The 27,959-nt window shown below is 45.9% G+C and overlaps 1 protein-coding gene and 1 long non-coding RNA gene across 2 annotated transcripts; both read left to right on the forward strand.

The window, feature by feature from the left end:
- The first annotated feature begins 422 nt into the window (after nt 1–422).
- Nucleotides 423–3,081, forward strand: LOC308577109. The gene is made up of 2 exons (XR_014003448.1): nt 423–609; nt 2,952–3,081. It is a non-coding gene; the product is annotated as an uncharacterized lncRNA (long non-coding RNA).
- A 2,859-nt stretch (nt 3,082–5,940) lies between these two features.
- Nucleotides 5,941–27,490, forward strand: FSTL1 (follistatin like 1). The gene is made up of 11 exons (XM_081176867.1): nt 5,941–5,958; nt 6,059–6,136; nt 14,374–14,478; nt 16,511–16,640; nt 18,031–18,063; nt 18,929–19,059; nt 20,967–21,085; nt 21,694–21,806; nt 22,259–22,369; nt 25,110–25,207; nt 26,259–27,490. Exons 1-11 carry the CDS (start codon nt 5,956–5,958, stop codon nt 26,301–26,303), a joined length of 966 nt encoding a protein of 321 aa, XP_081032993.1. The 5' UTR covers nt 5,941–5,955; the 3' UTR covers nt 26,304–27,490.
- Nucleotides 27,491–27,959: the final 469 nt, after the last annotated feature.

Consider the following 27,959-nt stretch of genomic DNA (forward strand, 5'->3'; position numbering starts at 1 on the left):
TCAGCACCAACACTTTGAATTGTGCTCGGAAACGTACTGGGAGCCAATGTAGGTCTTTCAAGACCGGTGTTAAATGGTCTCGGCGGCTGCTCCCAGTCTCCAGTCTGGCTGCCGCATTCTGGAATAGCCTAAGCATCCTCACCGGGTTATGTGAGGATGAAATGGGTAGGAGGAGAACCATGTACTCCACCTTGAGCTCCTTGGAAGGAAAAGGTGGTCTATAAATCTAATAACTAACCCCATTGGATGGTGTTGGTTATTGGACAACTCTTTCTTTCCCTTCCTGGTCCCACGAGAAATCTCTTCAAGGGCCTCTCTGTTTCACAGAGAGTTGCTTCCTGATTGGATAGTCAGGCAATTTCTCTTCGCTGAGAGACGCAGAGTTATCGTGAGGTTAAAAATAGGCCTTCCTCGAGGTTGTGCCGCTGGAGATGACATTGGGCTCTGCGTTGGAGGACAGATAATTCTGACACTGATTGAGGCAGGCAGGAGTCCTTAATGCGAGCTCAGAAGGTGAGCTCAAGAGGAGACCGTGTAGCAGCGGCCAAGAGCTAATGACACAGTTGGCTCCAACTGGAGTATGAGATAAACAGCACTACCCATTCCCCAGTGAGTAGGATTTACAAGGGGGGGGGCATATTGTGTGCTAATTAGATGAGATCATAGACTTACTCCCTGGAAGATTAATTTGATCTCCACCCTTCCCTGGACACTCAGCTGACCTTGCTGTTGAGTTCGTCTTCTTTGCAGTGAACCATGTCTTCATATACTGTAATACAAACCGCTGCATTGTTTTCAGAACATGTTCACTTCTCTTTAGCCATAATTGCTTGCAGAAAAGTGCAACCGTTTCAGAGACGTGAAATCTGCCTCGTTGCATCCCTGTCTCCACTGCAATTCTGTTTTTCAAGATTTTCACATCAGGCACCAACTAAAATCCTACAGCCCCTCCTAAAATGCAACCAGTATTTTTCATTTTTTATTGCACAATACAGCAATTTATTTAGATGCTTGAATGAATACAAAGGGGAAATAAAGATTACAAATTATCCATACAACAACAATGTGTCATATATTAGAATTGGTATAAATGAATACAACGCCGTGTTGGTGTCAACTAAAGATAAAACAAAATATCCAAAAATGCAGCACTCATTTCTGTAAGCTGCTTTAACACCGTATACTTTTATACAGATCTAAAAGGTGTCAAAATTTGTAGCTGCAAACTTGTTTCTTGCACGTGTTTTTTTTTTAGCTTACAGGATTTCAGAAAATGGCTCAGAAATACATAGTCATCAGTTGTAACATCAAGGATATTCAAGAACAAGAAAATTATATGATACAATAGAGTCCAGATATACTTTTATGTTGCTGGCCTCTGTTTTGAGATTGTACAAGGTTATGTGCAAAAACTAAGTCTGCCAAAATTCTTACTATAGCAGTTTCAAGCTTTTTGCTAGGTAAACTAGATACAGCATTTATTACACAGCAGGGCAACACTAAAAAAGAGAAGGGAAAAAAGAACGAAATCTATGATGGGTACACAAGAACAATAGCATAAACAGCACCTGAATAGGTCTAAAAAACTGTATGAATATTGTTGCTGTTGTTGTTGTTGAGTCGTTTAGTCGTGTCCGACTCTTCGTGACCCCCTGGACCAGAGCACGCCAGGCCCTCCTGTCTTCCACTGCCTCCCGCAGTTTGGTCAGACTCATGTTTGTAGCTTCGAGAACACTGTCCAACCATCTCGTCCTCTGTTGTCCCCTTCTTCTTGTGCCCTCCATCTTTCCCAACATCAGGGTCTTTTCCAGGGAATCTTCTCTTCTCATGAGGTGGCCAAAGTATTGGAGCCTCAGCTTCAGGATCTGTCCTTCCAGTGAGCACTCAGGGCTGATTTCCTTCAGAACGGATAGCTTTGATCTTCTTGCAGTCCATGGACTCTCAAGTGTCTCCTCCAGCACCAGAATTCAAAAGCATCCATTCTTCAGCGATCAGCCTTCTTTATGGTCCAGCTCTCACTTCCATACATCACTACTGGGAAAACCAGAGCTTGAACTATACGGACCTTTGTGGGCAAGGTGATGTCTCTGCTTTTTAAGATGCTGTCTAGGATTGTCATTGCTGTACAAATATACATTTCAACTATTCAGAATGATACATGGGGAAAAACAATTTCCCCAGAATCCTACCGTACACATTAGCTCATATGTTTGCCCTAAAGCTACCATGTGAAAAAGGGCAATGTTTAAAAAGACATACAGCTGAACATATACAGAGTGAAATATTCTGTGATAAAAGATGCATTTCATGTCTGTCACTAGCAACATGTTGGACACATCCCATTCCCATGGTATAAACGATGATGAGATTCTCCCCTAGTAGTGCTCATTTATTGCCAGCACATTGAACAAAAGCTCTGTATATCTTTAGTAAAGGAAGAGCAACAATGTGGTCCTTTCAAGCAATGTAACCCTTTTAGTTTCTGCCCCAAGCTTTCTCTGCAAAAAACCACTCTTTAAAGCTGAATCAGAGCAAATGTCAATTTGGGTTTTCTGCAGATTGACATTTGCTCCGATTGAGCTTTAAAGAGCGGGTTTTTGCAGGGAAAGCTATGGAGAAAAAGAAAAGGGCAGACACAGAACTTTAAATTGCAGGTCATGCCTGAAAAGAGCAGAAGAAAGGTAACTGTTGGCGTGCCCTTAGTATGAGTTAGTTACCAAAGTACCATTGATTTTATTCCCAGGCACATCAAAGCCATGAGATATATTTCAGGGTCAGAATTAGGTGTTTCATTTTAATATAAGGGCTTGAACACCCTCGTACATGAAAGACATATCTTGCTGTTTATTTTACCCTTGTCCTCAGGCATTTTTAATATCGATACTGCCTTGTTTAAATTTGTTCATGCTTTCATCCACTAAGCCACCTTCCCGTCTTCCCTTTCGTTTCAGTGAACGCTACAAAACTTTCCTTGATCAAAATGTTTCCTGCATCAGTTATGGTCAGACCTGATAATCCGATACATTTGCTCATGCTGAGAAATGTCTGGAGTGCAATAAAATAGTATTGAATAATACTTTGCTTTTTCTCTCTCCTAGAAATCATTTCAGCACAAACATTTTCCATCAACTATTTTTAAAAGTCATTTTGTATTTTACGTGAAAGTTTACAGCCCAGTTTTATGATTTCATAAATGGTTTTTAACTTTGCTATCATAATGGCTAATCGATTAAATGAGATTTAGGAATATCTCCATGTCGGGATTGCCAGTAATCTCTGCAGTGCCTCTAAAATCAATATTATTTTTTGCACAAAACCGAACTTATCCAGCCTTCACAGGCTTCCTCAACCTCGGCCCTCCAGATGTTTTGAGACTACAATTCCATCATCCCTAGTCCTGTTAGCTAGGGATCATGGGAGTTGTAGGCCAAAAACATCTGGAGGGCCGAGGCTGAGGAAGCCTGATTCAAAATGTGTCCTCATTTCCGTTTTTCTGTCTGAATTCCCTTTTGAAGGGAAGCATCAATAAGTCCACCACTCTTTCTTTTCTTTTCTAAGCTCTTTCGTCTTCAAGCAGTTCACAAGCAGCGATCTATTCCAGTTTGCTTAGACCTCACCTGAAATATTGTTTCCACTTCTGGGCACCACAGATTAAAAAGGATAGACAACGGGATCATGTCCAGAGGAGGATGATAAAGATACTGAGGAGTCTGGAGACCCAAGTACAGTGGTACCTCGGGTTAAGAACTTAATTCGTTCCAAAGGTCCATTCTTAACCTGAAACTGTTCTTAACCTGAAACACCACTTTAGCTAATGGGGCCTCCCGCTGCTGCCGCGCTGCCGGAGCACGATTTCTGTTCTCATCCTGAAGCAAAGTTCTTAACCCGAGATACTATTTCTGGGTTAGCAGAGTCTGTAACCTGAAGCGTATGTAACCTGAAGTGTCTGTAACCCGAGGTACCACTGTATCATGAGGAAAAGTTGAAGGAGCGTGGTATGTTTGCCCACAAAAATAAGTGGATATGAGTTAGCATGATTGCCATCTTCAAATATCTGAAGGGCTGTCCCATAAACAATGGAATAAATTTATTTTCTATCGCTTCACAGAATAGGACCTAAACCAATGAGTTCAAATTGAAGGGGAAAGGGGTTTAGATTAAGCATGAGGAAAATTCCAGATGGCCACAAGTGTTCAGTGGTGGAACAGACTCGTGTGGGATGTCGCACACTCTCTGTTAATGGAGGTTTCTCAGCAGAGGCAGGTTACTGATCGCGGATGCCACACTGGTAGACTGGGAATGTGCTGGATGGCAAATGCTGCTATGCCACTGAAATACAGGCATTGTTCCGAGCGTAAGTAGGCAGCTGAACAGCCACGCTCTTGAGAGCCCAATTGAAGCATGAAACTTGTTATACCGAACAATGCACAAGCAAGAATGCTGTCTTCCAAACTCATAAATCAGGCCTGAGTTTAGGTTTCTACCTTGCCCGACTTCTCTGACTTCCCTCTATCCTCAATTTTACTGCAGTGCATCAGTGGGGAGCAGGTAAAGTTCACCTGCCTTTTCCTCTCTCACTGCTTATATTCAGCACAGCTGCTAGACATGTGGATGGGGGCGAGGAGAGGCGAAGTCCGCGTGTCTCGATTCTCTTCTCCAGGCTATGCTGGAATTGAGAGAGAGGAAGGAAGTGGGGGCTGGCGAGAGGGGCGGCCGATGCCCCAACCATGAAGGCGGGGGCATGCAGAGACTGAAGGGGGGCACATTGATATCCAAGCATCACGGATCCTGGGGGCAAGCTGCGGCCAAAGGTGTGTGTGTGTGTGTGTGTGTGTGTGTGTGTGTGTGTGCTGCTTAGGCTTTCCTGGCAAAGGAAAGAGGAGTGCTTAGGTGTTGCTGGGGACAAAATGGTCTCTCACAGACCCCCTACTTGTGACACTATTTGGCTGGGCCTTTGGGATGTATTGATTTCCAAGCCCCTTGGGCATGGGAAGTGGGCAGAAGGGGTAATGGCAATAGCTAAATAAAAAAGCAGGGCTGGCCCACCCATTAGACAAAGTGAGGGACGCGGGTGGCGCTGTGGTCTAAACCACTGAGTCTCTTGGGCTTGCCAATCAGAAGGTCGGCGGTTCGAATCCCCATGATGAAGTGAGCTCCCGTTGCTCGGTCCCAGCTCCTGCCAACCTAGCAGTTTGAAAGCAGCCCAGTACGAGTAGATAAATAGGTACGGCTGTGGCAGGAAGGTAACCGGCGTTTCCATGTGCTCTGCTTTCCATCACATGAACAGGACCTGTTCCCTTTTAGAATAAGAAGCATTCTATGTCACGGGGGTCGCAGTCATCAGGATTGGAGAGATGCTCAGGTGGGGAATGTCCAAAAACAGGTTTGGAAGATGGTTCCCAGACGTCCCTGTTTCTGGGGGAGAGTCCCCAGAGTCACAAATCAGTCCCCATACAAAATAAACTGAAGTTGAAAAGTGTCCCTGAACTCATTGGAAAAAATCTGGCAACCTGAGTTTGGAGCCCCTGCTGCTCGCCAACGTTGCTGGGACTTCTCTCCCTGAGATGATGGGAAGGTCTGGGGGGGGGGGGGAACCCAGTAAAAACTGGGGGGGGGACCAGGGGTTTTTTCCTGGGAAAATTGAAAAAAACCGTTCGAAAATTCCACACACATTTTTCCCCTCTTCATTTTTTCCCGGGGGGGAAACTGCCCCCCCATGTTTCCAGTCCCCCCCCCCCTCCGGCCTTCTCGGGCCGCCCTCCCGCCGCGCCCCAGGCTGAGGGGCGGGATGGAGGGAAGGGAAGAAAGAAAGAAAGAGAGAGAGAGAGAGAGAGAAGGAGGGAGCCGCGAGGGGAGGAGCCGCCTTTCCCCTCCGCGCCCGCGCCCGCCGCCTTCGCCGCGCACCGAGGCAGAAGCAGAGGCAGAGGCGCGAGGAAGCGGCCGGGACCCGCCAAGATGGTGAGGAGGCCGGAGGGGCGAGGAGGCGGCAAGTTTCCCCTCGTCCTCCTGAGGCGCCGACTAAGCTTCTCTTCTCTTCTCTTCTCTCTTTCCCCCTCAGTTGCAGCAGCAGCTGTGCAGGAGCCTCGCCGTGGCCGCCCTCCTGGCCGGGACCCTCCTGGGGCTCCGCGACGCCGAGGTAGGAGATGCCCGGCGGGAAGGAGGGCGGGAGAGGCGGCCTTCCTGCCCGGCGCCCCGAGCCCCGTCCGGGGCCGAGAGGAATGCCCCAGGCCGCGGGTCGGGAAGGGCGGGCGGGGGGGCTTTTCCAGCCAGAAAGAACTTTTTCTTGGGCCAAGGAGAGTTTCTCCAATGGCGCCTGGGCTCTCCAACTTCATCCTTTCCAGAAGTCCCTTCAGAAACCAAAGGCGCGCTTTCCCCTAGAAAGGAATGCCAAAGGGACGAATCCGGGCCAGACTGTGGGAAACAGCCCCTCAAAGAGCAGTTGAGCAGGAATGCTGCCATCTGAGGAGAGCAAAATGAAAGCAAGAAACGAGGTCCTTGCAGTCAGGCAGTCAGTCCATCAGGAGCTGAACTGGGGTCCACACAGTCCCAAAAAGAGGGCTGCAGCCAGGAAAACGTGAAAGAAATAGCAAAAACAGACAGACCTCCGTGTAAGACTCAAAATGTAAGCTTCTGAAAAAAGTTTGCAAACCGGAACATTTACTTCCAGCTTTGCAGTGTTTGTGTTCCAAGTTGTTTGAGTCCCAAGGGCATTCAAACTTGAGAGCCAGGGGACCACTGTAGTTCTGCTTCCATGTGGAAGAGAAGATGGGTTTCCTTTCTTTTCAGAAACAGCTTTTCTTCTTTCCTTTGGGGGGAAGCAATCCTCAGTTTCACGGTGAGGTCCCTTAAGGAGACCTCAAGAGCGAAATGGGGTCTCAAAGGTCTCCTCATGAAGCCTTGGCAGTGCCACCACCTCCCTTCTTTAAAAAAAAAAATTTTGGGGGGAAGCCCTGCTAGAGGATCATGTGCTTCTCCCCAAGTATTTTCACTGGGACTCTTCTCTCTTTCAAAAGCCAAACATTTTGTTTGACCAGGAATGAAGGAATGGTGTCTGAATCCCCAGAGCTGCAGCCTCCCTGAAAATGAGGTCAGAGGCAAAATATTTGATGATTACGGCTGGGAAATGTGGAAGTGATTTAAAGAAAATAAACTCAAGCTGCTGTGGGCTAGCGGGCAAAAAGGACAGAATATGCATCCTGGAGGTCGGAGGGCCCTAGTGGGCTGCCCGCTGCCCTTTTTTTGTAGATTAACTGCAGATGGTGAATTCGGATTTGGACCGGTAACAAAACAGAAATAAAGGCTTTGGGTAAAAGGTACCGAAATATGGCTCCCCAGTTCTAAGCGATGATATTTTCAAGGGCACTGCTACCAAGTTTAGTTTCCTTTCGATAAGAGAAAGCTGGGTACTTAGCTTGTCATTGTAATCTTTGTCCTGTTTCCCCCTGCAAAACAACAACAACATGCAAAATTATTTAAGTGGAGGCAAAAAGGGGCTTTTACTGCAGGGCAATGTATCCCCAAGGATGACCCCTATTGCAGCCTTTCTTCCACTTCCACTCCCCTATCCCCATATTCTACCCCACTCTCAAGTAAAAGCTTCTCCAAGTGCCTGGCTGAATTCCAGCTCCCATTATCCTGGTCACGCTGATGGGAGCCGGAGTCCAGTAACACCTGAAGGGCTGCAGGTTCCCCATCCCTGAGCCAAAAGTCAAAGGCAAATAAAAAAGTTTTCACTTGTCACTAGGAAAACTTCAGGCTGGGCACCTGGCAAGGCTCCCTGCTGAGAGAACCTAAATGGTCTCCAAAGGGTGTGTTTTAATGTTAATGACAGCTTTTGCAGGATGCTACTGCTGTGCCATCACAGGGAGTAGGAATGAGCCCTGAGTAAGCATAGGATTCCTCCCGAGCTTTGTTCCTTGTCCACCATGCCTCCACCTCTGCCGACTTTTTGTCCTATGTGCTGGCAGTGCTCCACTGGCGTAGGAGTAGAGTCTGCTGCCAGTGGAAGAGGGCTGGAATGCCGGTGTTAATTTTCCCCCATGCGCAGTGCTTGAGTTCACCATCCGCAGAGGACTCGGGAGCGATACTGATCAGGAGGTGTAACTTGAGAATAAGATCGTTCTCTCTGCAAATGTTGGGATTCCTTAGTGCACTCTTAAGTGTGTCTTGCTGGAGGGAGTTTTTCTTGGCCACACTCTCAGATTAATCCAGCAGTCTGGTCTGCTCCACTGATCACCACAAGCTCCCAAATTGGAGAAATTGTAACACAGAAATTCCTCTAATGTCTTTGAAAGCAAGCAGCTTTTTCACCACTTGGTTTGAGCTGCTTTTGTGCAAAACCTTTCCAGTATGTAGCCAAGAAAGAATGTGCTACATATTGTGACCTCTTTGGCTGTAATTTGGCAGAAAGGTGCTTAGGAGTCTGGAAAATGTGACAGGTTGTGAGAACTCTTGGCTGTTCCTGAACAGCTCTGGATGCTGTTGTTGGCAAGGATGGTAATGGCAAGGTGAACAAGAGCGCCTTTGATCAGTAAATTGCTTTATTTGCATAAGAAAAAGGTTTGTAACCAGAAACCATATAATCTTCCTGCCCAAGTAACAGTACCTCAGTTTTTCATCACATTCGTAAAATGGTCAAGACCAGGCTCTGGACCTGTCTTACTGAGTGCAGCTATGTCTGCCTGTTCATGCCTTTGCTAAAATGGAATTGTTTAATCTGCTCTTAAACAGGAGGTAGCTTTTCTTGTAAAGGAGAAGCTCCTGCCACCTTTGTTGGTATTCACTCCCTGGAGCCTTGAGTAGGCAAGCAAACATTGATCAGTGGCTGCAATGCATGGTGTCTGGACCTGGGTGAACAGTGACTGTTTCGGGAAAAGGGTTTGGGAGAAAGAGAGTGGTGCTCTTCAAATGTTCTTGCTTCAACCTCCCTCCTGCTGTGATGGAGACGATACGTCCTCTGGCCCTGTAGGGAGTTGCAGTGGGACTCTGTGTGCGCAGTGACTGTTCTGTTCTGTGTGGCCAGGCTGTGGTGCTGCAAGGGAGAAAGTCCACATGAAGGCTTGGCTTTCACATCTGTGGTTGGAATGGGGGGCCTGGCACTCACCAGCAGAGAGCTTTCCAGCTGACCCTTAGGTCTCCGATGTGGAAGAAGCTGATCCCAGCTGCTAAGGGGAGGGAGTATTGCTCCACCAGTACAGTTTGGTCCAGACAAAGTTCTCACGTGTATCAGAGAGTTGGTGGAGGGAGAGAGCTCTGCAGTAGTTAAACTTTGCAATATCACATCCTCTTGGAATAAGGAGACAGTTACGAATGCCCTTATCCTGTTGACCAGTTCCCCTGGCAGCTTTTAGAATCGCTCACACCAAGGAGGTCTCTCCCCTCCAAGGATCCTGTCTGTCCATTTCCCTGGGCTGTGCAAATAACCGCCCAAAGTGGGGGCATGAGCATTAGAAGGGCAGAACAGGGGGAAAAAATCTAAATAAATAAATGAAACCGGATAAGCAGGAGCCAAAGTTATATCAACTAACTGACCTCTGTGTCGGCATGCAACTGGGGAAATTCATCTGTAAAGTGTTGTGCAAATTGGTCACAAAAGGCTACTGAGTGGACCAAGATGTAGCAGGACTTTGGGCTGCTTGAAAAAGCTCCATGGGGCAACTCTGTGCAAATGCAGCGGTGGCAGAGAAGTGCTATTTCTTCACAGCCATCACTCCTACACAGCTCAAACTCTTTCCAGGTCAAAAAACATCACCCCACTTGTTTCAGCAGGCACACATCAGTTAGGAGTTCCTTCCAGTAGCACCTTAAAGACCAACTAAGTTAGTTCTTGGTATGAGCTTTCGTGTGCATGCACACTTCTGCATGCACACGAAAGCTCATACCAAGAACTAACTTAGTTGGTCTTTAAGGTGCTACTGGAAGGAATTTTTTTATTTTGACTATGGCAGACCAACACGGCTACCTATCTACTATCAGTTAGGAGGTAGTTGTAGTGAACAGCTGATGGAGGGACAATGCTGCCATCTAGCTGTTTTCCCAAATCAGTTCTCAGACTCCTCCCACATCCTTCGGTGATGCTCCACTGCCATCTTTTGGAGCCAGAGTATCCTGGTCCACCAGACCAAAGCAGGGCAGGTATACTGAAGAAGGATGTCAAAAATGCCAGAGTGATCGGTTCTAGCGCTTTTTTAAAAAAAGGAAATGTAAGCTTGCAGCATAGCCTGTGCAGTCCCATTGCCTTTACAGGTGCAGGACGGACACTGCAATTATGAGAGGTTGCCGTGACTCGTCTGCGCCCAAGCAAACGTTTATACATTCTTTGTACACAAAGCAGCATATGCCGCTTTGGGCAGGACTTTGCATCACTTCACTTGCCCAGGTGAGGGCATAGGTGGCCAATACCCAAATCTTATAGATAGTCCCCCTTTCTGGGCTCAGAGCCCAGCACCCCAAGCCCACAGGTAAGGTTAAAGCAAGCCAGTTAGCTTATCTCAAAGCAAGTGAATGCAAACATATATTCATAAACATTAACATTCCTGCATTGCAGCGGTTGGACTAGATGACTCTAGGGATCCCTTCCAGTTCTACAGTTCTATGATTTTATATACAGCAGCTATCAATTAATTGTGGGGCTATCTTGATTACCAAGGTGCAGAGCTTCTGGAGCAGTTCGCTCTGGGTTCAACACACTGAGCGAATCTGTAAGTGCCTTAACTTCTCCTAAGTGTGTTAGCAACACACCTTGAATGTGTGTGAGAGAGGGAGTTGTGTGCACATGCAGGAATGTGGCTTCCTGTGCATGAAGATGTTCTGCTTTAGTCGCCTCCCTGATCCCTTTTTTGTATTTCAGGGTCATTGTCACTGTTTTGGTCAGAGGGCCAATAGTGTGGCCCTAGTAGGGCTATTTTGATTTTTGACCTGGAATTTTGATCAGCGCGGTGAATAAATTTAGTTTTAAAGTTCGTCTTAGGAAGGAATCATAATCACATTTATTTGAGAGGGAGCCTCACTGAACACAGTGGAACATACACCTGAGTAAGCGTACTTAGGCATGCATTGTGTTGCATGACACACACCTGCCATTAGCAATTGTGTGTTTGCTGGTTGAAGTGGTAGATGTCGAACACATGTGAGGTGAGGCTGGATTGCTGGTCTGCTCCTAGTAAAGGTAAAGGGACCCCTGACCATTAGGTCTAGTCGTGGCTGACTGGGGTTGTGGCGCTCATCTCGCTTTATTGGCTGAGGGAGCACCGTGTACAGCTTCCGGGTCATGTGGCCAGCATGACTAAGCCGCTTCTGGCGAACCAGAGCAGCGCACAGAAATGCCATTTACCTTCCCACCGGAGTGGTACCTATTTATCTACTTGTACTTTGATGTGCTTTCAAACTGCTAAGTTGGCAGGAGCAGGGACCGAGCAACGGGAGCTCACCCCCTCGCGGGGATTCGAACCACCGACCTTCTGATCGGGAAGTCCTAGGCTCAGTGGTTTAACCCACAGCGCCACCCGTGTCCCTAGCTGGCATTGAATGATATAAGGTCTGATCCTGAAGAGCCAGACTAAGATGGTGCAGCTTCTATGAAGCTCACTGCTGTCTGTCAGGGTTGCAGTGATTATAAAATGGAGGAGAAGCCATGTAAGCTGCCTTGAGCTCCTTGGAGGAAAGGTAGAATAAAATTGTAAAGAATAAGGTGGTTTGGGGCCAGTTTTCTGGGAAGGCTTCAGAAGAACTGAACTGCAAAACATAGAATCCTAGAGTTGGAAGAGACCCCAAGGGCCATCGAGTCCAACCCCCTGCCAAGCAGGAAACACCATCAGAGCACTCCTGACATATGGTTGTCAAGCCTCTGCTTAAAGACCTCCAAAGTAGGAGACTCCACCACACTCCTTGGCAGCAAATTCCACTGTCGAACAGCTCTTACTGTCAGGAAGTTCTTCCTAATGTTTAGGTGGAATCTTCTTTCTTGTAGTTTGGATCCATTGCTCCGTGTCCGCTTCTCTGGAGCAGCAGAAAACAACCTTTCTCCCTCCTCTATGTGACATCCTTTTATATATTGGAACATGGCTATCATATCACCCCTTAACCTCCTCTTCTCACATCTGGTGAGGAGGGAAGACAAACTCTCCTGCAGAGTGACCTAAGCCTAGGGCAGGTCCTGGCCTGCTGCCTGATCTTCACTTCTGTTTCGAGAGTTCTTATATCAGGCTGGAGCGTTTGAGAATATTAAGAATATGCAGATTCAATTTTCTTATGTGACCTTTTATGTAAACAATTCGATGCCTTCAGATTGTACCAAGAGTGGGGTTTTTTTTGAAAAAAGTCTAGGCACTGAGCTTTAGGTCCTCCTTAAAATGTGCTCTGATTTCCTAAGTTCAGCACATGGAATGGTAGATACGGAAAGAGTTTTATTTTTTAACTTCTTGGCATTTTAGCATTTTAGCATTGAGGCACTGCAAGGGGAGGAACCTTCCCGCGTTTGATTTTCCATTGTCTGTGTTGCATTCATGTGGTTTCAACTGTCTGGTGCTAGAAAAGTTTCAAAAGCTGCTAACAGAGGACTAAAAACATTGCTGTGACTTTCCTTGTCCATATTTGCAATATTGCCTTTTAAAGGGCATTCCAATCTTCTGACAGGGTTGGGGAGCTGCATGTTCTGCTCTTCTGGGTTGTGCAGCCAGATCCTTTGGGATGCTCTTGCTCCTTTGAAACAATGGTCTCAGCCCCTGTGACCACGTAATGCTGGAATGCTCTGATTGGCCAGCCTCCTGGAGACTTGAGGTCTGGCTGAATAGGCAGCGACCTCCTTCCTCCTGGGGGTGTATTTTGCACTTGGTTTTTGTTAGAAAGTATGAGAGCCAAGAATGCAAGATGTAAGATGGGTGGAGTTTGCGCTTGGCTGGTCTCGGAAAGTGAAGCAGGGTGGGGAAACATTTATGACAAGCTGGGAAAACGTTGTCAGAGTTGGACATTTTAATACAGAAGCTTCGTGGAGTGCTTGAACTAATAGACTCAAAGCTGTTATTTCCCCTTTGCTCAGACTGTTGTGAAGGGGGTTGGCATCAATGCCAGTCTCCTTGCACTCCAGGTCACAATTGTTGTTGTTTAGTCGTGACCGACTCTTCGTGACCCCCTGGACCAGAGCATTCCAGGCCCTCCTGTCTTCCACTGCCTCCCCCAGTTTGGTCAAACTCATGTTAGTAGCATCAAGAACACAGTCCCACCATCCCGTCCTCTGTCGCCCCCTTCTCCTTGTGCCCTCCATCTTTCCCAGCATCAGGGTCTTTTCCAGGGAGTCTTCTCTTCTCATGAGGTGGCCAAAGTATTGGAGTCTCAGCTTCGCGATCTGTCCTTCCAGTGAGCACTCAGGGCTGGTTTCCTTCAGAATGGAGAGGTTTGATCTGCTTGCAGTCCATGGGACTCTCAAGAGTCTCCTCCAGCACCAGAATTCAAAAGCATCTATTCTTCGGCGATCAGCCTTCTTGATGGTCACAATAACACACACATAACCACAGATGCACAGACCTGGCCCTTATGTTTTGAGAGATGACTCTGAATCAACAATAAATACTTCCATGTCTAATTTGAAAAACACACTTTGGTAGCCTTAATATTTTCTGTGGTTATTCTAGTGCATCTTGGCTTGTGAAATTTTGCTTAGAGAGCAGAGGTTAACTTTTCTGTTTTCTCTGCTTCTCAGACCAACTTGTGCTAAGGGGTGGGGTAGCTGTGGTTCTCCAGATGTTGTGGGATGGCAACTCCCATTAGCCCCAGCCAGCAGGGCTGACAACATCTGGAGGGCCACCGCTTCCCCACCCCGACTAATTGGCTTGTCAAGGCCCACCCTCTCAAAGTGGACTTTTGCCAACAGGAGCTCACAGCCTAGTGCTTTAACTGCTGTGCTTCCCAGTGAATAAGAAAGACACCCTTTGTTCAATTTTAATTTTGAGAAAGATATGTTAGGACAGCAGCAGATCGGTTTGATGGAAAAGCTGCAACATTTAAAGATGTGCATGTAACCACGTAGTTTAGAATCCATTTTCTGGCAAAGGCACTGAGAAGGTTTCAATAACTTTTTGATTGACACCTGCCAGCTAAAGTCAACAAATCACCCACAAAGGCTTGTTCAATCTGCTAGTGATCTGTGGCTCTTCTGATATTTCTGGAACTTTTAAGATCTGTGAGAAGGTTGCAGTTATTGGTTGCTGTTTGTGGTTTTTACCTCTTAAAGTTTTTCTTTCATTGTTGGCCACCCATAACTTTTATTATTGGGCAGGATATCAATGTAGTAGCTAAATGAAAGACACAGTCTTTATCTGAAGAAGGCTTCTAACCCCCCCCCCCCAACAAACTATTTTTTTCTTTTATGCCTTGCAGGAAGAGCCGATGAGCAAATCTAAAATCTGTGCTAATGTGTTCTGTGGGGCTGGCCGGGAATGTGCTGTGACAGAGAAGAGTGAGCCCACCTGTCTCTGCATTGAGGTAAGTGAAGTCCTGGGACCGGCCGCTGAGATCAAAGGCTGATGTCATCCCAAATGTGGAGAACAAGCATGCCTAGTGGTAGTGACTGATGTGTGCTCCCTCCTGGTTCCTCTGTGGTCCTAGGGATTTTCTGCACAGCCTTCTTGGTTTGTTGCATGTACAGCAGTACCTCGGGTTGCATACACCTTGGGTTACAGACGCTTTAGGTTACGGACTCCGCTAACCCGGAAGTAGTACCTTGGGTTAAGAACTTTGCTCCAGGATGAGAACAGAAATCGTGCTCCGGCAGCGCAGCAGCAGCGGGAGGCTCCATTAGCTAAAGTGGTGCTTCAGGTTAAGAATGGACCTCCAGAACGAATTAAGTTCTTAACCAGAGGTACCACTGTATGCTTCTTTTTTGCATCAATGACTCAAATCTTCTCTCAAGGTAATTCTTTCGTTGTACAGTGGTACCTCAGGTTACATACACTTCAGGTTACAGACTCCGCTAACCCAGAAATAGTGCTTCAGGTTAAGAACTTTGCTTCAGGATGAGAGCAGAAATTGTGCTCCGGTGGCGCGGCAGCAGCAGGAGGCCCCATTAGCTAAAGTGGTGCTTCAGGTTAAGAACAGTTTCAGGTTAAGTACGGACCTCTGGAACGAATTAAGTACTTAACCTGAGGTATCACTGTAGCAACATCACATTTCCTGAGCACTTAACAGCACATCCTATTATGCGGCTTCCCTCCAAAGCATTTTGGTCTTCTGACTGGTATGTGGAGTATACTTAGCAAACCGTCATAAGCACCTATTTGATGCAGCCTGTGACTGTGATTATCATTATTACTTGTTGTTTCACCAATGTAGGTTTCCCTAAGGTGCATTTGCCTACAGTATATATTGCCCACATTATAGCAGGAAGCGATAGAAGAAGAGGAGGAGGGAGAAGATGTAAATAAGCCCAAATAGGGGGAGACTAATGCTTTCAGTTCAGTAAGTTACACGTAGTGGGGCTTAGTTTTCCATAAAGGATGAGAACTAAAGCAATAAGCCACGGGTAGGCAACTAAGACCCAGGGGGCGGATCCGGCCCAATCGCCTTCTTAATCTGGCCCGCGGATGGTCCGGGAATCAGCATGTTTTTACATGAGTAGAATGTGTGCTTTTATTTAAAATGCATCTCTGGGTTATTTGTGGGGCATAGGAATTTGTTCTTTTTTTCCAAAATATAGTCCGCCCCCCCCCCCCAGTCTGAGGGACAGTGAACCGGCCCCCTGCTGAAAAAGTTTGCTGACCCCTGCAATAAGCTAAAACAGGGATAATCAGTGCTTTTTTTCTTTAAAAAAATGTTTAGGGGTACTCACATTTTTATTCAAGAAAATCACCATTTTATAGTTCAAATCAAGGAAAATAAATATAGTAAATGGACAAAAGTACAAAGATTCACAAAATGTTTAGGGGTGTGAGTACCGCTGCGTCCCCCCAGAAAAAAGCACTGGAGATGGCTAAAGGCTCTGCGGAAGATTTGAGGAGGGATTTGAAGAATGAGAGGGCGGATGTCTTCTAATCAGGGAAGAAAAACAAGCGGCAACAGTGTATGCATATGATTTTATCCTGTATGCCACTTGCCCTATTCAGGCCCTCCCTGAATTAGTTTAAGAATTCATGAGCTTTGGGACAAACTCAGACTGTAAAGTTAATCTCATCAAAACCTAGACATGTCTGGATCCTTTGTTTCTGTTTGTTGATGAATTATTTCTTTGTGCGTTGTAACCCTTGATCTGACTACGTTTCCCCACTGTGGTGCCAATCCAAACTGGACCCCACATGCCTGCTATTTGTAGTGGGTGGGGAAGTTCCCACTATTCAGGAAGGAAAATCCTGCACTCGGGCAAACTGTGATTTATGTAAATTGTGGTTTGGGCTTCCCTCTCAAGCCCTCCTAATTTATATTGCCTGTGTGAAACTGCTTCTCTTTCTGCCCTGTGTGTCTCCTTCCACCTCTGGAGCCTAGTTATATTGGATCTGTCATTTTCTTTTTGTTGCTGCTGCAGAGATGCAAGCCTCACAAAAGGCCAGTTTGTGGCAGCAACGGCAAGACATACCTGAACCACTGTGAGCTGCATCGTGACGCTTGCCTCACTGGCTCCAAAATTCAGGTGGACTATGATGGTCACTGCAAAGGTAAGTCGGATCCTTGGGGCTGGGGTAGCCCTGGAACAGCTACTACTCCAGGAAGTCCTGGGTTAGAGGACATTCGAATTCAATCCAGCTTTGGGAATTCTGGCACCAGATAACCATTTTGGTTTTTCAAAGGCACATGACTTAATGTGCCACAACATTCCCTGCCGGTTTCCACTGAATATTGCTGCTAAAGAGTGTGTTGGATCCTGTATACCTGAAGGTCCTGTATACCTGAAGGAGTGTCTCCACCCCCATCGTTCAGCCCGGACACTGAGATCCAGCACCGAGGGCCTTCTGGCGGTTCCCTCATTGCGAGAAGTGAGGTTACAGGGAACCAGGCAGAGGGCCTTCTCGGTAGTGGCGCCCACCCTGTGGAACATCCTCCCTTCAGATGTGAAGTAAATAAGCAGCTATCCTATCTTTAAAAGACATCTGAAGGCAGCCCTGTTCAGGGAAGTTTTAAATATTTAACGCTGTACTGTTTTTAACACTTGATTGGGAGCCTCCCAGAGTGGCTGGGGAAACTCAGCCAGATGGGCGGGGTATAAATAATAAATTATTATTATAATATTATTATTATTGGATGGCCCCAGAAGTGAGGGCAACAAAGCAAGGAGCCGGTTGTCACTGTGACATAAGACCTTTGGTCCAGCCCATTGCAGTGCAGCCCTGACTGTGGGGCACTACGGTGAAAAAACATTGCTCTCTGGTCTTGTGAGACAGAATAGTAACAAGGAAATAGAGGAAGATATGGGAAGTAATGTCAATAGTAGGTGGGATTTACAATCTGTAGTCAGCCATACCAGGGATGATTTCCCTGGAGCTTGGCTGAGTGTTTTGTGGCTGAAATCGGGTGAAAGTGGGAGCCCTAGAAGAACAACTGCCTATGCTACTGAGTCTTGCCACATGAACCTTCCTTGCAAGACTGTAAGGGACAAGCTGTTCGTTTACAATACTTATATTTCCACCTGACCTCCAGTGCAGCTGACAGCAAGTGGGAAAACATCACAATCACCATCATGTTCCAGAATCAAAAGTTGGGCAATACTTTTAATGGGCGTCAACCAAAATGTCAAGAAAAGGATGTTAAACTTTTGAGTAGTTTCCTCAAGGGTTGCCAGTGCCGTGCCATGTGAGCACCATTGCACTTGAAAATGCCTTCATTGATTCCTCTGGGCAAGACACCCAGACTCTGAACTAGGGCGGTGGGTGGGTGGGGGGAGCCCTATTGCACACGGAAAAAATAATTGAATTGATGGGATGGGTTAGTTGAATACTGCCCCCCCCACCCCCAGCAATGTCTGGGGGAGATAGGAGATGTACTTCAGGAAAATCATAGACCATTACAGTACCTTCAACCTGAAGTTTTCTTATTTCTTTCTGTAAATAGAGAAGAAACCTGAGAACTCCGCTGCAAGTCCAGGTAAATATGCCTTTGCCTGAGCTGTGCAGTCTGTGGGCTGTTCCTCATGTTTGTTGTTGTTTAGTCATTTACTCGTGTCCGCCTCTTCGTGACCCCCTGGACCAGAGCATGCCAGGCACTCCTGTCTTCCACTGCCTCCCGCAGTTTGGTCAAACTCATGCTGGTAGCTTCAAGAACACTGTCCCACCACCTCGTCCTCTGTTGTCCCCGTCTTCTTGTTCCTCATGTTACATTTGTTCAATATAGGTCAAAGGGAAAGTTTCCGAATGCCCTTCAAGTGCAGATCTTGTCTGGAAAAGTGTTAAGCTACGTTCTATGTCTTGAGCTGCAGTATTTACTTCATGTGCAAAATTCAAGGATAAGGGAGTTTGTGCCTCTCCCCCACCCCCCAATTTACCTTTTTTTCTGTTTTTAGTCTCAGTTCAGTTGTAGATGGCTACTGTGCCTCACCAGGCTGGTAATAAAAAACAATAACGGAAATGTGCCAAGTAGAATATGAAAAATGAAGCCTAGCTGGTTGACTGAGGATCAGTGGATAATGGCAAAAGAGATTTTGCCTTCTGTCTGCTCCTGAACTGTCACCTTTAATATTCTGGATTGAAGAAATGAAACATAGAATTTATTTTGTTCATCTTGCCCATTGAAAATAGCACTGTGCATAATCAGTGGTAGTTTCTCATGTGCCTCAACAGCAGAGGAAAATAAACATGGCCTATCACTCCATAAGCTGGGAGTCTGCTGATTTCTGATCCATTTTCCACTTGAGATGAAGAGACGTTGCGTCGCTTCTTGCCTGCCATCTAGCTGTCTCCCCCACTTTCTGACATTCCTGGTCCAACTCTCCCCTCTTCTTGTCACTCAATAGTTGTCTGTTACCAGACTGACCGGGACGAACTCCGGCGTCGTGTCATCCAGTGGCTTGAGACTGAGATCATTCCTGACGGCTGGTTCTCTAAAGGCAACAACTACACTGAAATCCTAGACAAGTACTTCAAGGTACAGATGGCAGGAGAAGAAAAATAGAAATGGTGAACTGATGGGAGAGAGGCGGTTAGAGATTTGCTTCATAGTATTAGTGCGAACTTTCCTGAATCACTAATTTGTTTGGCAAACTAGCTTGTGAATATTCTACATTCTCACCTCTGCCTTTAGCCTTCACTTGCTTTTCTATATTTACAAAAGAGATGTGATCAGATTATAGTCTTCTATAATAAACCCTCCATTAGATCTTCTAGCAGCCTTCAATCACGATGGTAAATGAATGAGAAATCGTCAAGTAAGCACATGGCTAATTCAGAAGACAAAACAGCTTCGTGAGAGTCACTATCACCATATTATATATTATTCTGGCCTGTATATTCATGTTGGATAAACTGTTATTTCTCAACAAAACAATTATGCCTGATTTGCAGATAAATGTGCAAGACTTAGCTTAATACTCTCAGACAACAGCAGGCCCTGGGGGGGGGGTGGAACTGTGTCAAGTATAATTCAGTCTCCCACACAATCTAAAAATAACAAACAGTGTTGGGACCCTTTCAATAAGACAGAAAATTAAGCAGCTTACTATGAAAAAAAACTGTAGAGGTCTGAGGCAGCGAAGTCAAGCTAATCAGATTTGGGAGAGAATTTCCCCCCCACTGCACATATGGCTTTCATTCATTCAGACCTGAACATAAGCAAGTTGTATCCAGCAAGTCATCCCCCTAAAAGGAAAGCGTCAAGCTGTAGTCTCTAAACTTCAGTGGCCAGCAGGGGTGCCAACTTGAATAAAATATTGTGAGCGCCCAGGGAAGTCCCGCCCTGCACAATCAACCACGTGGCGCAGTGCACACATCCCATTTGTATGGGAATGCCCATCAACTTTTTGGAGGGCCAGCCCCCCTCAGATATTTTATTGTGGGGTCCGAAGCCCCTACAGCCCCCTAGGAATTGACTCCTCTGGTGGCCAGTATGGCCATATAATACTTCGTATGCTGTCTCAGTTACAGTTGAGGTGATTAAGGTACTTGACAAATAAAGATCAGGCAGCAGGGGGTGGCGAATGGTGAGACCGTGCCACTCACCTGACTGCTGTTTGGCTGAGTCGCTCCAGCGTAGCCAGGTGGGGAAAGGGAGCAATGTGATGGTAGCTGGATTGCCAGAGACCAGACTGAGGATTACAGCTCTGAAGAGGAATGGCAGGAACCTTCCCCTCTTCCTGCTCCTGACCAGGATCCTGAAGCTGCTCAGGAACAGTGGAGCAATATAGATTTAGAGAATTGGTTTGCTGAGGGACATCGTTCAGAAAACAACAGCTGGGAAAAGCTGAGTGAGGAACAGCTAGAAGAAGCAGAACAGGAAAAGAGAGAACCGATTCCCCTTCGCTAGAGAGGGTCCAGCCTATCTTTCCAAGGGCAGGGAGAGCAGGTAAGGGTGCTATGCAGGGGGCTCAGTGGTTGCGAGATCAGGTTGCAAGAAAGGGAAGTGACGATGACTCAGGGGGAAGGAGGAGGAAAACTTAATTGGGAGCACCTCCACTCTGAGAATGGCTGCTGTGTTCTTTTGCAGTGATCATTAAACACTCTTAAACTGGTAAGAGACTCTAATCGCTTTGTTCTGCTGATGCACGGCCAAAGGTGCATCTCTGAAGCATGACACGAATGCTCACAGAACAAACACACTGATGGAGTCAGTCCAGTGTTCCTCCTAGTGCGCTGACACCACACTAGCCTTGCCACCACTATCCTCCTCCCCCTCTGCAGTGATTCACTTGCATGGAAGTCAGGTGAGCGACACAGCTCCTCCATGTCATCCGCTGCTACATTCAAGTGAACAAGTGGTAGAAGTTGTGAAAGGAAATAGCTAATGGTCCACGGAAGCAGTGCTGTTGTTTTCAGTCTCTCTTTCATGCTGCTTTGTAGAATTTCGACGATGGGGATTCTCGCCTGGATTCCAGTGAGTTCCTGAAGTTTGTGGAACAAAATGAGACAGCGGTCAACATCACCACCTACGTGAATCAAGAGACCAACAAGTTGCTCAGGTAGCTTGGGGCAGAAATCAAAGCGAATGAGATTCAAACTACAAACGGCACTTAGGTTCGTGATTCTTTCCGCTGATCAAATTGGGACCCGTTCCAGATCTAATTGGGCCCACAGTCCACCCCTCCTTCACAGGAACACAAGCAAAAACAGTGTGCTGTCAGCTTGTACATATCACAGGGTGGTTCTAGTCATGATCTGGAATCCTGCTGATTCAAACAGTAGACCAATCTGTCAGAAAGCTCCCGTTCTTGGCCTTTGCCGGGCAAAAAACCTTGTCACCTATGCTTTGAAAGCAGCAAGACTAATGGCCAAGTATTTGAACCTAACCCTACATTCCTGTTCTTCTGCATTTGCCTGTAAAAGTGTTTAGTAACTGCCAGTGATGATTGTGGAACTTGTCAAGTTACCTGAGAAGGAATAGTTGCTCATGTTTAGACCATAGGAAGAATCAGCAGCCATTGAATGCCGATAATCTGGTGGGCTGCTTCACATGTTCAGAAAATCCAAGTGAAATGATTTGACAACATTTCATTGTAAACATGTTAGCCTTTCCTGCTTTGCTGTGATGTCTTCTAGGCTGATGCTTGTATTTTTGTATTCCTTGCAGGGGACTCTGCGTAGATGCCCTCATTGAGCTCTCTGATGAGAATGCTGACTGGAAGCTTAGCTTCAATGAATTTTTGAAATGCCTCAATCCAGCCTTCAACCCACCAGAAAAAAGTAGGAACACCTTGTCTGCACAGAGAGAGACTGAGATTCCTAAAAGAGTAGAAAGAGCAGAGAGATTTAGGGCTGGAAATGTGTCTCAAAAACCAGCCAGTGTCTTATCAACCTGTCTCTGATTAGTCATTAATCTTTAGTCTGCTCTATCAGTATCCATATGTTATAAGCCACATATCACACTAAGCCACAGGTTTCATATACTGTGGTACCTTGGGTTACAGACTCCACTAACCCAGAAGTAATACCTCAGGTTAAGAACTTTACCTTAGGATGAGAACAGAAATTGCACGCCAGTGTTGCGGTGGCAGCGGGAGGCCCCATTAGCTAAAGTGGTACCTCAGATTAAGAACGGTTTCAGGTTAAGAACAGACCTCCGGAATGAATTAAGTTCGTAACCAGAGGTACCACTGTATATTGAGACAATATTCCATTCTCTGTGATCTTTCTAGAATGTGCCCTGGAAGATGAAACCTATGAGGATGGAGCCGAGACCCAGGTGGAGTGTAACCGTTGTGTCTGTGCCTGTGGGAATTGGGTGTGTACTGCCATGACCTGTGAAGGTATGTCAACCAAGGAAATCTTGGATCATTTTAGAACAATCTTTCTTCCTCAGAGGAAAGAAATGTGATGTCTGGACTGTTGGCTTTTGCTCTAAGTACTTGAATGCAGAAGGAGTTCCAGATCGAAATCCCATGAACCAGCCTTGGTCTGGGATCAGTTATTTTATAACCTGGAAATTGGAAAATGTTGTTTTCATGATAGAAGAGACCCTTCTCCCACTACCCAATATACTCCCAATGTACTATTCTGGTCACTTCAGTTCTGGGGACTACTTGGGCATTAATTATTTGAAGGCATCAAAGGACCATGGGAATTGGTTCGAAATGGAGTACATTCGTACCTTGGAAGTCGAATGGAATCCATTCCAGAAGTCCGTTTGACTTCCAAAACGTTCGGAAACCGAAACACGGCTTCTGATTGGCTGCAGGAAGCTCTTGCAGCCAATTTGAAGCCCCATCAGACATTAGGCTTCCAAAAATAGTTTGCAAACCGGAACATTCACTTCTGGGTTTGCGGCTTTTGGGAGCCAAAATGTTAGAGAACTAAGCTGTTCGAAAACCAAGGTACGTCTGTATAAAAACCTGTTCCTCTTTTACCAAAGGAACCCTCCTGCAAAATTAGGTTACACTATCTTAGGAGATGGGACGCGGGTGGCGCTGTGGGTTAAACCACGGAGCCTAGGACTTGCCGATCAGAAGGCCGGAGGTTCGAATCCCCGCGACGGAGTGAGCTCCCATTGCTCGGTCCCTGCTCCTGCCAACCTAGCAGTTCGAAAGCACGTCAAAGTGCAAGTAGATAAATAGGTACTGCTCCGGCGGGAAGGTAAACATTGTTTCCATGCGCTGCTCTGGTTTGCCATGCTTAGTCATGCTGGCCACATGACCCAGAAGCTGTACGCCGGCTCCCTTGGCCAGTAAAGCGAGATGAGCGTTGCAACCCCAGAGTCGGTCACGACTGGACCTAGTGGTCAGGGGTCCCCTTTACCTTTACTATCTTAGGAGATGAAAACCTGTTCCTCTTTTACCCCAGGAACCCTCATGCAAAATTAGGTTACACTATCTTTGGAGGAGCCCCAATGCACAGCAAACAGATAAACAAGCAGCTTTCCAAATATATAGGACATGTAAACATGACTCTTAGATTGTAATTTGTATCAAAAGAAAGTTATGAAAAGCCAAATGTCAACTTAGCACTGCCAGTTGGAAACTAGGGAGAGCGACGGAATTTTGGTGGAATGGGGTGAGTGGAAAGACCGATCCCACGGTCAACTCAACATAGAAATAGAAATGTCCAATAGAAAAATGTCCACCCTTCCCTGAGTGGAAAACACTAATATGGCAACACTAATAACTTAGGTGAGCTAAAGAGGAGAGGCTGTTTGCTCTTTTGTTCTCCCTTCCATAACAACCACAGATGCATTTGGTTTGACTCTGTTGAATGACATTAAATTCTTGATCTTGACCTGTGACCTTGCCTGTACCCCCAGGGTGGTCCATTTCCCCAAGGCTGCCCGTGGCAGATGAAGGCGCAGCATACGCTGTCCAGGGTGCAAGGCAGTTCCTTTTGAGCTAGAGGCCAACATGTCTTGTGAGAAAGGAGAAAGCTCCTGAGAAACTTTGCTGTTCACAGCCATGCATATGGCTGAAGGAGGTGGGAGCTCGTGCCTTTGTTCAGCCAAAGCTGAGGAGGACATGGGGGAATTTAAACCACTTACCCTCCAGATCTAAGGCCAGGAGAGCAAGTGGGAAGCTTGAAGAACTGAACAGGCAGGATAAATAGCAGGTGCTGCAACGCTGATGGCCAGGAGAGGGCACACAAAGCGACAATAAACTCTAATCTAATTAGAAAATCAGCACCGCACTGTTGCCTTTGATCAGCTTAAAATTTGCATTTATTCAGCTGCCCAAACCCCAGCTCCTTTTTGATGGCATCTTGTTATTATGCAAGGAGAGTCCCTTTTATTATGTTTCCTCTTACTGATCCCTTTATAAGGGGGAGAACTCCAGCTCTTTTATGTTTTAGTCTTGTAACCGTTCCTTCTGCCTCTCTTTGAATCTCACTACATAAAACTGAATCTCAGGCATAAAACTGATTATCTGCCTTCCCTTCATCATGTACTTTTACCTCTCAGTCTTTGACTGACCCATTCAATTTTCTCACTAACTGCTGCTGAAAAGGGCTGGTCTAACAGGATGACAGGCTGCCATGATGAGCTCATGAGCGAGAATTTTAAGTGGCTGCACCAAGTAGTAAGCAATTGCACCAAGTGGAAAACAGGGTCTAGTAGCATGCTACTGTCTTACCTGAATATTGTCCCAAGCTTGGGGAGGTTGTGTGAATAGTTGCAAGATACTTACCAAGGGGGTGGGGATGAGGGAAGAGAATGAGACAAATTGGTTTCATCATTAGTTCTTGGGTACATTAAGGAAGTTCATTTCAGTATTCTTGCTGCTTACCCCAGGGTTCTGCAGCTCCTGTAAAGACCATGAGTGGGCAGTTGGAATTGGGTTTTTGCAAAGGTTAGACTAATTTGGTGTGTCTATGAATTTCACCATGAACATCTCTATGATAGGATATGTATCGAGATATTTCTAAGCCAACTCCTTTCTCTTTGCTAGTATTCAACCTCAGTGGTTTCTGTCTTCTGGTCAACAAAGCCAACACTTTGTGTTAAATTTGATGTGGTGGTAGAATTTGCTCTGATTCTGTGACAGTTGTGTAATCCACTTATCCTTGTAGGCAAGAACCAAAAAGTGCCTTCTGAAGGGCAGCAGCCTGAAGATAAGATGACTGAAGAAGAACTGGCCAGATATGTTCAGGAGCTGCAAAAGCACCAGGTTGGAAGGGAACTGTAGAGATTTCTTTGCCTTACAAACATGCTGGCTATATATTTATTTCTATAGGTCTTTCTGCTGAACAGCTATAAGATTCTGTACCTATTGGAGGCTGCTGAGAATAACTAGGGATACAACAGAACTCAAGCCAGGTTTGTTTTAGTGACTTGCCTGGTCACCAAAGTCAAGAAGGAATTTTATGCAGGCAAATGGACAGAACCCCTTGCCCTGAGCCTGGGTCCGCACTAGAGCTTTAACACATACACGAGTCACTGTTAACATGTGTACATTTGTGCACCTTTGTCCACACATAAGCACTTCCGGTTTTATGCCTCCAAAATCCATTTTGATGTATCTTGTCAACACTAGTGGGCAGTGCTTGATGGGATGTATTTGTGTTATAATTATTAATACTACTACTACTATTCTTTATTAAATTTGTATACCGTCCTTCACCTGAAGATAACAAGGCATTTCACAATATAAAAAAGAGAACACAAAACACATAATAAAACAAAAACAAGAACAAACCAATATTTCACAAACACATTTAAATGGCCGTTGAATGTTCAGTCAGCCTAAGCCTAAGAGAAACATTTTCACCTGGTGCCTAAATATATGTAATGAAGGTGCCAGGGGAGTCTCTCTGGGGAGAGCATCCCACAAGTCAAGTGGCTCTGAGTACTAGTGTTACAAGAGAGATGAAAACTTCCCTCAAGGGGGCCTTTGCAGATGGTTCAGAGTTAAGCAGAAAAAGGTTGCCGACCCCTGACATAGACAAATACTCAAATCAGAAGTGTGATTCTGGGTCCTAATACAACAGTTCTGGAACGGAAACATTTTGAAAATTTGTTCCAGCTCCCTATTTAGCATGTTTTCATCCCAGACAGATCTTAGTGGGGTGGGGGAAGAACTGTGTCCTGTGGTTAATATAAGAACTGAGTATATAAAGCGGACCAGATAAGTAGGTTTTTCTTTCTGTGGGCCCCCTATCCTGGCACCAGCTTGTGAAATCACAGTGCAAGCGTTAGATTTCTCTCCTTTTCCTTTCCAGGAGACATCTGAGAAGACCAAGCGAACGGCCACCAAAGAGATGTAAGCGAAGCGCGCAAGTGGAAGATGCCCGAAGCCGGTGTGTGTCGCCAGACTCACCCACCCGTCTTCCTTCAGTGCTGATTTCAATATGCAAATGTGTGTAGGACTTGTTGCCCAGTCACAGATATTTACATTGTATAGCAATGGGAGGGGGGGCAAAGAAAAAAATAGGTTCTTTTAAAATTTAAGAGAAACCCCTCTGTATCATGGTTGTTGTTGTTTTTTACAATGAGGAAAGGAACTGAACTGAGGGCATTAGTGGGGACCACAAATAATTCCAGCTCTGGCACAGGGTGTAGCATCCCTGAGACCTGAGCTCCTATCCTGTGTGGGATCTTGCTGCCTCTCTTGAGTTTTGCTGACAGCCTAAAAGCTACTACCATAACTGCAGGGACTTGGAAAGGAAGTGCCTATGGCGAAGCATATATTCCATGGGATATTGCTATGCCTCACGATCTTGATAACTGGCTTTTCTGTTTTCACACATGAACAACTTTCACCCCGTCTTCCCTTTCCCGTCCATACTCTGCTCCAAAGAGTATCTGGCTGTTCAGACTGGTTTACTGTGCCTGTGTAAGTGGGTTCCTGGTGAACACAGACCAAATCTCTGCCAGAAGCCAGATAGCCCAGTGCATTGAGTTCCAAAGTGACCTCATTTTCTTCCCCTCTCTCTTTGCAAAGGTGCTACAGTATATTTTCTTATCACACTCTTACACTGATTCTTTTTTTTAAGTAATGACTTTTAACTGAGCTTTTTGTATCTTTGATTTATAGATATTGTTTATAGTTACTGAAAAATGCTGTACTTCTGGTTCGTGCTTTGTATTATAGCTGCATGTATCAAATAAGTCAAATCCGTGCAGCGCACAGAGGGCCTCAGAGCATACGGGGCCCTTCTGGATTTGACATTTCAGCATCCTTTATGGTAAAGAGCCTTCGTTCGTGCATGAATAGAGCTGGGTGGGGTTTTCAAAGGAGACCCTGTCTCCCACAGGGTCAATTCTTCAAGGAAGGGGAGAGGGAGAATTATTCGCTTCAGGAAGAATTGAAGGCCAATCCTGTTATATTAAATGGAAGGAAATATTATGTTGGGCAAACACGTATAAGTTCTCCTGAGTGCTGACACAACTTTTCCCGTGCAGTGAAAGGAAAGAACCTCCAGCAAAGGAGGGAAGGAAAACACCAAGTAAAGGAAGGAGAATATGCAAACCCATCAATACATTGCATTTGTTGGTGTGATACCAGAGACTGTTCCATGCTATTTAGGAATTTTGGCAATAAAATCAGGGGACTCAATCTCCCCACAGTGGTATAGTAAACATCAGGAGCATTGTTGTTTGTGCATATCTTTGAAGAGAAAACTGTATCCTAGATTGAAATTTCAAGTCCTACTGAATAGCCCCAATCTTTGGGAATAAGTCCAAAACTAATTTCCCCCACGTTGTTCCTCCCTGATGTAAATCTCCCCCAACTGCTACTTGCATCAGGAGTGAAAACTTCCAGGGATTCAAACAGACTTTGACAAAAGGGAAAGGCAGGATTTCCCCCTCCCCTCATAACTGAATGGACTTCCTTAATGCATACAAACTGTTGGAACCACTTTCTCAATTCTCACCACCATCACTTTAGGAAATATGGCCTGAGGATAGAGGGGGGAATT

The sequence above is a fragment of the Podarcis bocagei genome (genome assembly GCF_964188305.1).
Source record: "Podarcis bocagei genome assembly, chromosome: 17".
In the NCBI taxonomy this organism is placed as follows: domain Eukaryota; kingdom Metazoa; phylum Chordata; class Lepidosauria; order Squamata; family Lacertidae; genus Podarcis; species Podarcis bocagei.

Coding starts and splice junctions, on each gene's coding strand:
- FSTL1 (XM_081176867.1), top strand. Junction 18,064..18,928: donor GAACTCCGCTGCAAGTCCAG/GTAAATATGCCT, acceptor GTCACTCAATAG/TTGTCTGTTACCAGACTGAC. Junction 19,060..20,966: donor TCCTAGACAAGTACTTCAAG/GTACAGATGGCA, acceptor GCTGCTTTGTAG/AATTTCGACGATGGGGATTC.